General features: G+C 40.7%; 1 protein-coding gene across 1 annotated transcript in view; it reads right to left on the bottom strand.

The window, feature by feature from the left end:
• Positions 1-10,594, bottom strand: part of LOC309389367 (acetylserotonin O-methyltransferase-like) — a gene marked incomplete at its 3' end in the record, with an annotated part of 31,634 nt that extends 21,040 nt beyond the window's left edge. Inside the window, exons 1-4 of the mRNA XM_081947638.1 lie at positions 10,498-10,594; positions 8,523-8,697; positions 7,352-7,481; positions 4,695-4,763 (exon numbers count right to left, since the gene is read on the bottom strand). Coding sequence (XP_081803764.1) covers positions 4,695-4,763; positions 7,352-7,481; positions 8,523-8,697; positions 10,498-10,569 — 446 coding nt within the window. The 5' untranslated portion in view covers positions 10,570-10,594. The remainder of the gene's footprint in view (positions 1-4,694; positions 4,764-7,351; positions 7,482-8,522; positions 8,698-10,497) is intronic.
• Positions 10,595-10,930: the final 336 nt, after the last annotated feature.

The raw sequence follows: 10,930 nt of genomic DNA on the forward strand, positions 1-10,930 counted from the left end.
GTTTAGCAAATATCTTTCCTGGCCCCAACGAGTGCAATAAGTGTTGGACTACTGGCACAGGATATGCGCTTTGTTGTAGCGCGACATTAATTGTGCATTTATAGTCCGCGCAGATGCGGACTGACCCGTCTGGTTTGACTGGGGTCACAATGGGAGTTTCCCAGCGTGCGTGATCCACCGGCTCAAGGATTCCTTGCTCTACTAGTTTATCGATCTCTTTATCAATTTGGGGCGGAGTGCAAAAGGCACTCGTCTTGGTTTAAGTCGGATTGGCGCCACTTTCAGGTCTAAATTGAATGAGTTTACCCACATACTTACCAAGACCGGGGCTGAACACATCCTCGAACTCCTTAAAAATCTGTTCAGCGCTGCTGTTCTCCACGGCGTTGATCCCGGTGACTTCTAACCCCAGGGCTTCAAACCAATCTAGTCCTAGAAGGTTCTGTAATGGCGTGCTGGCGATGGTCACAGGCAGCTGGGCTACGATGTCCTTGAAACGAATTTGGAAATTGCCTTGACCCACGATGGGGACTCGGTTCCCCTGGTAGTCTCGTAGCAGGATGTCTGGTGCGCATAGTTGGCTCTTTTTGAGGCTAGGGATAGCCTTTTTCATGGAGGACCATGAAATGATCGTCAGGGACGATCCTGTGTCAACTTCCAGCTCGCAAGGAGAGCCCTCCAAGAGGACCGTGACTTTCAGCTTTTTAGGCCGCTTAGTGCGGACGTGACTTATCGTGGTGAGATAGGTTCGCAATTGCTCTCTCTGGGTCAACTCTATCTCAGCATCGGTATCCTGGGAATACTCTCGTTGAGCGTTCTGGTAGTACGCTCTCTCAGCTCTTTGTGTGTAATCTCTCTGGGAATACGCCCTTTCAGCTCTTTGGGAATCGTCTCTCTGGGTAAACTCTCGTGGGTTTCTCTCTGGGCGCCCTTTTTGATTTCGCCAAGCCCCTGGTTTGGGCTTCTGTTGGCGGTACATTGGAGGCTGCCGTGAGGAGGCAGGGACTTCACTCCGGCACACTCGTACGATGTGCCCAAGTTTGTCGCAGTGCGAACAAACAACGTTCCTGAACCGACAGGTAGACTGGGGGTGGTTCCCTCCGCAGCTTGCGCAAGGCGGCAAACGGAATCCGGATCTACCCCCAGGCCTCATGTGACTGCTCCGCATCAGGTGACTGTCCTCGAACTCGGGATCCTCGAAGTCTGGATTGGTGTCCTCGTAGTGGACTCTGGCTTGTCTGGGTCCTGGCTGGCTCGCGTTGAACCCGCGTTGTATGGTTTCAGACGATCTTTCCGCTGACTCGGATGCCCTTGCTTCGTTTAGCGCTATTTGTAGGGTTAAATTTGGATTGGCCAACAGCCTTTTTTGTAGCGAAATGTCCTTTAACCCACAAACAAGTCTTGCCAGGATTTGCTCGTCCAGATCCCTGAACTCGCAATGAGTCGCTGCTTTTCGTAGCGCTGCAACATATTGGTTGATTGGTTCTCCCGCCTTCTGGTTCCGCGTGTTGAATTCCTGGTGGCAAACGTGGCGGGAAGGTTTTGGCGCGTAATGAGTTTGCAGAGTCTGTTGTAGCGCCGTCCATGATGCCGCTTGTATCGGTGTAGGTTCGGAGAGGTCTCTGGCCGTGTTGAAAACCTCTCGCCCACAGTAGCTGAGGAAGATGTTCTTCTTTCGGGAGTTGGTTATTCCCGTGTATTCGTTTGCTTCGAGAAAACACTCGAAGCGAATCATGTAAGCCTCCCATTGGTCGTTCATCGGGTCGAACGGAGCGGGAGGAGTGTGCATTGCCATCTTCTCTGCGTTGAATTTGCCGCGCTGCGATGTCCTGAGATGGCTGCCGGAATTTCTGCCGAATTCCTGGGCTGGATCGAATCCTGGGATTCTGGAGGTAGCTTCGTCCTATCTGTCTCTCGATCCCACCTTCGTCGCCAATGTTAGATTCGGGCAACGAGAGAACAGACTCCGGACACGTAGTGACTTAACAGCTCTTTATTAGTAGTAGTAGTGATCCAGCTTGCTCTGTGGTCTGAGGGTTCCCCTTTTATAGGAATCGGGTACGCCTCTCGACCAATCAGAGTGATACCTGTTTCCCGCCTTAGCGGCGGACCTGAGAGGAGACTTGCTGCGATATATGTTAATATCTAACAGATATACTAGCTTCCGTTCTGTTATTTCTGATTCTGGATATTGTTCGTTTCAGAACTGGTGCATTAATTTAAAATATCATCATCATTGACCTGTAATAACATCACTCTTTCTTTGTTTCCAATCACTGCATATTAGCAATACATAAACATTTTTCCTTCCAATAGTTTTGCAGCTGCTGGTCCTGGTTACTCAGCCAACAGTCCTGAGTCTATAGCCCAGTTTTCACCAGATGTTCAAGGACTTTAAACACCTAACATGGTCCTTGCTGACCTGGGACACCACTGACCTGGTACAGGTTCCTGTAATTTACATCTCACCATATTTTTTAGGGGAGAGACATTCTTTCTCTGACTCCTCTGATGAAACCATCCAGCATGGTTGAACCTCTGGCATAGCCCTCAGTTTCATCATAGCATACAAGCCGCGCAACCACCCCAAGGTAGGGGTTGCACTGCGGTTATTATTATTATAATCTTCCACCATGAAGAAGTTACTACTTATCAATTTAGTGATTTTTGCAGCAAGTGTACAAGGTCACACTGGAACCAGAATTTTTCTGGTCCTGCAGCTAAATAAGTTATTCTAAGATGCCAATTGAATGCCCAGGAAAACTGGATGGTGAATTTGAGATGACATTAGATTTAGGGGAGTTCAAAACTTGAGCCAAGTATGAACTTTGCCAGTTCCTTAGCAGATTTAACTTTCTATGATTAAAGAACACCTACCGGGTTTGCAGGTCTGGTAAACTTTGGATAACAGCTGCAAACATCTCTCGTCTGGCCAGTCACGCAGAGTCCTGGCCAAAATGTACAGGTCCGCTTCAGGAATGGGATCTTTAAAAAAATCACCTACAAAAAATAAGTAAAATCTCATAAAGCACCATGTCTTCCAGATTATTCTGACAAAATAATCTCTTCTTTAAAAGCCACAGAATCCTGTCTGCGTATGACAGCTTCTTGTGCTTAGCAAGACATGAGTTCAGCCCACATGGAACATCACATCTTTTACCTGCATGGAAAGTGATCCGGGTTTCTTCTGAAGGCAAACAATGGTTCTTGGAGGCTTCCACTACTTCAGGGAGGTCAAAAATAGTCACAGTACATTTTGGGTAGAGTGAAGTCAATTCCTTAGCTAAGCCACCAGTGTTTCCTTAAAGACAGCACAAAATGTAATTAAGTAACTGCAGAAGAAAATTTTGTACATGTCCAGCTTTTTTGTCTGCTTCCATCTGCCTGTTATTGGAACCTAGAACTAAGGAGAAATTTCCTGACAGAGAATAATTAATCAGTGGAACAACTTGCCTCCAGAAGTTGTTAGTTCTCCAACACTGAAGGTTTTAAAGAAGTGATTGAAGAAACATTAGTCTGAAATGGTGTAGGCTATACTGCTTGGACTAGAAGAGCTCCAAGGTCCCTTCCAACTGTTATTCTGTTATGGTCCTCCATTCTATGAGAATTCCTCAGGATGGATGCACTAAATATGCAAAATATCCAAAAACACCGGCATTCAATGCAGATTGAACAGTGAAAAACTGAATGTAATCTCAAAGTGGACTAAATCCCATATCATCTTCAGTCATGGTCTCTTGCATCCCCCCAATGTTCCCAGGCAAATCCAGTTTTAGGATCCTTTATTCATGAGCTGCTACCGGCATGCTATGATTTCAGTTCCTTCCCATCTAGGTCAGCACTGGAAGAGGATAAGACTGTTTTCTTTTCAGAAATGCTTCCCCTTTTCAAACAGCCTCTGCCAATTTCTCCACTGACTGTAATATTGTATCAGGTCAAAGTGACAGTTAATCATCTCTAAAACAGGACTATTCCTCAGAGTCTGCTACAGACATCCTAAAGTGGTTTTTGATCTCCTAAGGATTTCTCCTTTCCCAAATGCAGATGAAAAAATTTGTAAGAGCCGTTAAAAACCCATCCAGCCCATTGTCCCAACATGTGAAGAAGAAGGAAAAGCGCTGCCTGTACTTACCACCCAGATCGCAAATGAGTGGGAACTGGGACAGGTCAAAGGCAGAAAGCACTTCTCTTCCTATCACAGGCCAGAGTTCATTCAGGTAATTGGAGAAGGTTTGTAACTCTTCCTTTGATCTAGAATTAAAATAAACATCTCTAAATATAACTTTATGAAATGCTACTGTTGTAATTGTTTTTACATATCTATTTATGTTTGAATTAAAGGAATTATTTTTACAGCATCACTTAAATGACGTTGATCAAAATTTGGAAAAATCTGCATGTGATACATGGAAACAGTCCGACAATTTTGGTGAAACATGTTATAATGTTCTTGAAATAAAGCAGATTCGCGTAGGTGCTCTAACTGCAGAACTGTGCTTTGTATAAAAACAGAAACACCTGGTCAATTAGATGTGCCCCAACAATATTCCAGTGCCATAAAAGAGAAGTTAAATATGGTGATGAGTAAGGATCATATGATAGAGAAAATTATGATAGTGTGAAGATTAATCATATTGATTAGTTGCCCACAAAATAATTACTCTAATGACCATTCTCTAAAATTATTATGTTACCTGTACATGACCTCATAAGTCTTGTTTGAGGGAGAGCCATATATTGATGGTATCTGATTTTTTCCTTCCCTAAAATAATTTTTAAAATGTTAGAAAGAAATAAGACAATCCTCCTGGCATTTTCTTCTGCATAGAAGTAGATCCTGAATTTGTAGGATTTTCAAAGATCAGATCAGCTTTTATTATAAAGGTTTCCTTATTAAGCCAGTACTCCTTTACTCTCTCAAGTATGGTGCAGTACGATCTTATGCATCTCTACCATGAAATAAGCCATAAAGAACACCTGGCTGGTAGTTTAGATTGGTTAGTTGAAGTAGTTTAGTTACCTAAGTTGAAGAAACTCCCTGGATGAAGGTAATGAACCCAACTCACTTCTATATTGCTGCCTTTTTAACCAGCTACAAATTCTTTGTTGTCTCTTTTTTTTTAAAGTGCTAATTTAATAATTTGGGTTTAAAGGAAGATTCAGAGGCAATCTCAATTCAGCAGGTTTATGAATTCACTGTTGATGAATTTTTAGATTTAAAAAATACCTAAAATCTTTTTGTCTTAAGATTTACGTTGGATAGAGTAGCTCAAATACTTGTTCAGTCACTAGTTTGCATCTGATCCTTCAGAACCACATGGAGCATAGTACAACTGGTTCCCCTTTTCTCCACTGTTTTTCTGAGTTTGCCCAAACTCATATTCATTAAGCCGCTGACACTATCTAACTATTCTCATCCATCATCCCCTTCTCTTTTTGCCTTCAGTCTTTCCAGCATCTCTGTCTTTTCCAGTGAGGCCTCTCTTTTCCTTTGGTGGACAGAATATTTGAGCTTTAGTTTCAGTATCTGACCTTCCAAAGAACAGTCAGAGTTGATTATCTTTAAGATTGACTGAGTTGATCTCCTTGCAGTCCTTGAAGGCAAATAAAGTGTTCCTAAATCAAGCGGTTTCTAAAACCTGTAGAATTTTAATGTGGTGGGGATCATCATCCTAGTAGTTAGCATACAAGACAGGGAAGGTCTACCTGATGAAGACTGGAGTGATATACAGGTAGTCCTCAGGGTTACAACAATTTGTTTAGCAACCATTCATAGTTTCAACAGTATTGAATGAACAGTGTTTATGACTGGAAGTTGGTAATCACATTCACATGAGGCTCTTGCTCAATGATCTATACAATCCTCACATAACAATGGCAACCAAGATGGCTAGGATTAAAGTTGCTAAGCAACAGGGTCACATGACAGCACACTTTATGATTACATCACTTGGTGATGGAAGTTCCAGTCTAATTGCTGCTTGAACTTGTAACAGGGAATATGATGATATTTTCACATTTTAAAAATTGTGTTAACACCCAAATGCTTATATATAATAAGCAGCTTATTAAAATACACCACTATTTTCATTGTTTTCTTTTCTTTGAAGTGTAGCAGGGGGAGAGGAGTGAATAAAAGGAGGGTTTGGGAGGAAGGGGAGTTGACAGAGGGAGTACAAGAGAGGAAAGGAGGGGCTTGGCTGGGGGGAAGAGGGAAAAAAAGGAAAGGGAAGGAAAGGAGCAGGAAGCCGGGAGAGTGGAAGTGAGACCAAGGGGAAAAGGGGGAAAATAAGGGAATGGAATATAGCAGAGGCTTTTGTGGGCCAAGCCTGAGGTAAATAAGGCAATAGAATATATCAGAGGCTTCTGTGGGCCAAGCCAGAGGGAGATAAGGGAATAGGATATAAAGCAGAGGCTTCTGTGGGCCAAACCTGAGGGAGATAAGGGAATAGAATATAGCAGAGGCTTCTGTAGGCCAAGCCTGAGGGAGATAAGGGAATAGAATATAGCAGAGGCTTCTGTAGGCCAAGCCTGAGGGAGATAAGGGAATAGAATATAGCAGAGGCTTCTGTGGGCCAAACCTGAGGGAGATAAGGGAATAGAATATAGCAGAGGCTTCTGTAGGCCAAGCCTGAGGGAGATAAGGGAATAGAATATAGCAGAGGCTCATGTGGGCCAAGCCGGAGGGACAAAAGAGAATAGGATAATAGAGGCTTCAGTGGGCCAAGCCTGAGGGAGAGAAGAGTTTGAGTGAAAGGAGGCAAGCTGAGGAAACTACGAAGGAGCAGAGGCTGTGGAAGGAGAGCCCAGCAGACAGATCAAGTGAGAGAGTAAAGATAGAGAAAGATCTGAGATTTGTGAGTCTCCAACCCAAGGAATAATCAGATACAGCTCAACATAATTTGTATAAGAACATTCATGATCAATCTGATTCTGTCAATGCTGCTATTGAATATTTTAATACTAATTAACTGAGATCTGATTAAAGCTGTGAGGAAATAATAAAGGATGTGCCTATATAGGACCTTACAATAGTGTAAATCCAGTGTTTTGAAATGGGAGGAGCGAGACTCTAAAACAACCCAGAAAGGCAGAAGATGATGCTTGGTTTTTCTAAAAGAAGGAAAATATAAAAGAATATCCTTTGATCGGAATGGGAAAATTCAGTGATAATAATCCAGTTCCATTACAATTAAGGAAATATGTGTGTTAATGTTATATTCAACATTCAGAATGTGAAATTTCCTTAGTTTCTTGTGGACAAGGATCTAATAATTCTCGTATTAGGATTATTTTTCATGCTCTGACTTTATTTATTCTGTTTTACTAACCCCCTGCTGGATTTGTTTACCTTACAGCATCAGACAAATATTGCATTGATGGATACATAACTTCAGAACGGAATGTTATGGATTGACACTGAGACTTTGGGCTTGATTTGACCAGGTAGAGATTGGTAAAGTCTGTGTTTCCATAAAGATCTAAAAAAAAAAAAAAAAAACACTACAAAAAATACCAGTATCATTGCATGTAATTATCTTTCAATTCACTATAGTGTCTTAGCCTACTTCTTTAAAAACAGATTATTCTGTATTTATCTCAAGCATCTCATAATAATATGAGAGCCAGTTTGATGTAGTGGTTAAGGTACAATGCTAAATTTTTTGGAGACTATATGTCCTGTCCCACATTAGACACAAAGCCAGCTCTTTGGGCTGGTCATTTTCTCTCAACGCTAGGAAGGAGGCAATGGTAAACCTCTTCTGAAAAACCTTGCCGCACAATCTGCAAGGACCTGTCATTTGGCCAAGTGCAATGGCTGTTTTTCCCCCTCCACATTTTATCTGATTTAGAATTTGGATATAATTAAATTTTGAAAACCTTTTCAGTTTCATAGTACATAATGGTCATGGTTTGGAAGCAAAGTTGGTTTTGTTTTGAAATAACCAGGGACACCAACTCAACATGCCAATGTTTTACTTCTGATGACTTTCCAAGAATAGATATAAAACATTGGGAAGACCAAAAAGGTGCTGTGAAGCAGACTGGACCAAATATCAAAGAAAATGATAAAGTGATGAAATACAGTAGAAATACAGACACAAATCCAGTTACTACATACCATACACTGGGACCTTGGGTACCTACTGTAATCCATTCCAGGACTTCGCTCAGCACACAATTTGGTCATGACCAGAAGAAAGACAGACTGCGCAGACGCACACATTAAAAAAAATGGCACGGAAGGGAAAATCGCTCTGGCTATGTTTATTTGGCACCCGAGGATGTGTTTGTGACCTGAGTGAAATGGATTTTTCGGATTTAGCAGATTTTTCGGTCGACACTCGCATTGTTCATGGTCTGAGCTGTTCAGGACCCAAAGGTCTCACTGTTCCAGCTTTCTGGCGTGTGATTTCTGGAATTCCCCCTTCTGCAAACTCTTGGATCTGTTAAGCTCAACAGGTGCAGCCATGTATTACCTACTATTATGGAATAATTCTAATAATAAATCACATGATTACCTTTGCCATCCTTCCATTCCAGTGTCAGGAGCTTTAACCCTACACAGGCCTCCAGCAGCCTCTGCATCCCGATGGGGCTGGTGCTCAAGTGTTCCGCAATAGTTGTGAAAGACAGCTGTTCCCTCGACTCTCTCAGCAGATCAAAGACACCCAGCTCACAGGCAGTTGAAATGATCTAGGAAGAAACAGACAGCAAGAAAAAAAGCCATGACTTTCCTCTCAGTTCACATCCAACAATCCCAGAATCTATTTGTGTGGTTTACCGAGGAACGAATCAAGCAGGGCTACACATGTATTATCAGCCCTACCAACTCTGGGAGTAAGAGGAGAAAGGGCATATGTAGATAATTATTTGTTTCTGCAGCCACATCCCCTCTGAATGTGGGTGTAGTAACAACTAATAAAATAAGAAATAAGAAATATTAAAAAATTAATATTCATTTCTTCTTCACCCTGGGCTTTGTTCAATTTATTTGTGAAGTTTCAAACAAAATCTAAACATACAAGTGCACATAAAGATAGTGTGTGTGTGTGTGTGAGTGAGTGGGAAAGAGAGACAGAGAATGAAAGAGAGAGAGAGAGTGAGTGAGTGAGTGAGTGAGTGAGAGAAAGAATGAGAGAGAATGACACAGAGAGATAAAGAAAGAGAGGGAGAGGGAGGGAGGGAGAGAGAAATAGATACTCTGCACAATCTGAACAACCAGATTTATTAATCCTGGGCCCCATTTCATAGAAGGAACCTTTTGGCTTTGAATGCTACTGGGACAATGGCTGGTAATGTGTTTAATCGCTAGAAGGAAAGGTAGTCAAAAGATCAGCATCCTTGATGGAGAAGAAAGGGGAACAGAAAGACAGATATCCCATCATACCACTATGATACAAGTTCTACTTTTTAAAAATATGTACTCTATGCTTTTATTGGGAGATAATCAAGTGGGGGGGAAATTGAAGAAAAGAATATATGCTCCTACCTTACTGTAGTAAAAAAACCCAGATGATACACATAATACAGGAACAAATCATTGGGGAAGCAAAGATTTATGGCAGAAAACATTGATTTCACCTCTTTCTTAGTGGCATAACAATTAGTTAAAAAGAATAATTTATGTTTTAGTAATTAAACCAATACAAGAATAAATGTTGAAGTTGCCTTCTACTATAGTAAACTGTTGAGACCCCACATTCAGTATTCAAAATTTCCTGAAATAAATTCAACCAAAATTTAGCAAATAAATTTATAAACTCAAGAAATAGATATAGGACAGATATTGGTTTTGTTGCAATATTAGAGTCAAAAAGATGAAAAGGCTGTACAATCATTAAATTTTTTAGCAAATTACAACATAAACTTTGGTGATTCTACTGTTTTCACAATTATTAAGAAGTATTATCCACCATACTGCCACAATAGTTCGCAAGTTAAAATTGCTTTAATACAATAATAAATGTTGAACCTCTTATCTATTATAGTAAACACTGCTGAAAACCCACATATAGTTTTTGTTGCAAGATTAGAATTAAAACATGCAGGAAAATATACAGTCACTAGATTATTTAGTAAATTGGCTGGAAGATTATTCATGGAGATCAAAGTTGTTAGGATGTGGAAACTCTGTAACAAACATGAAGCTATAATCATCTGGTAATAAAAAATGATGTTATGAAAACCTACTAAGGAATTTACCTTATTACACCTATCACGGTGTAATAAAATGTTGTAAACTTAATTTTTGTTTCTTATTGGCAAAAGAAGAACATATCTGAGCCAGGAAACTAACCTACTGATGTCCAATGAAGCTTGTCTGCTCAGAAGATACAAGAAAGAATCCTGCGCCTATTTAATAGCTGACTCTTTCATTACAACATAAACTTTGGTGATTCTATTGTTTTTAAATGATTAAGAAGCTGAGAAATTGAAGGTCTTTTGTATTTTCAAAGTTAAGTGATCATATTTGAAAGTATTAACCCACCTTACCTTGAAAGTTACAAATGAATGCTGGTAGCTAAACAATGTTTGAATATTTTCAATTTCTTCAAGTGAATTCATTATTCTTGGCTTCTCTGGTTGACCAAAAGGATCTTCCTTCCTTCAGCCAAAATATTTGGTATTCCTGAGTGTAAAAATGGCAAAATATATTATCCATAAGTCCATAAAATGTCCCAGGATAAAGTATGGAAAGCATTATTAAAGAGAGAACAACATCAAAAGGTTTTCAGGAGGAAAGGAGTCCTTTAGCAAAGGCTCCTGAATAAATTTAGCTGCCCTGGCATTAGAGGACAGGTGCTCTCATGGAGCGACCTGAAAACCAGGAAACAAGGAATAAGAGTAAAAGTGGAACATGTGTGCTTATATGCAGGTCTGGTTGGCACACTTTAAGAAAAATATGACATAACTCTAAAAAGTATAA

Source organism: Natrix helvetica (assembly GCF_964273705.1).
Source record: "Natrix helvetica genome assembly, chromosome: 3".
In the NCBI taxonomy this organism is placed as follows: domain Eukaryota; kingdom Metazoa; phylum Chordata; class Lepidosauria; order Squamata; family Natricidae; genus Natrix; species Natrix helvetica.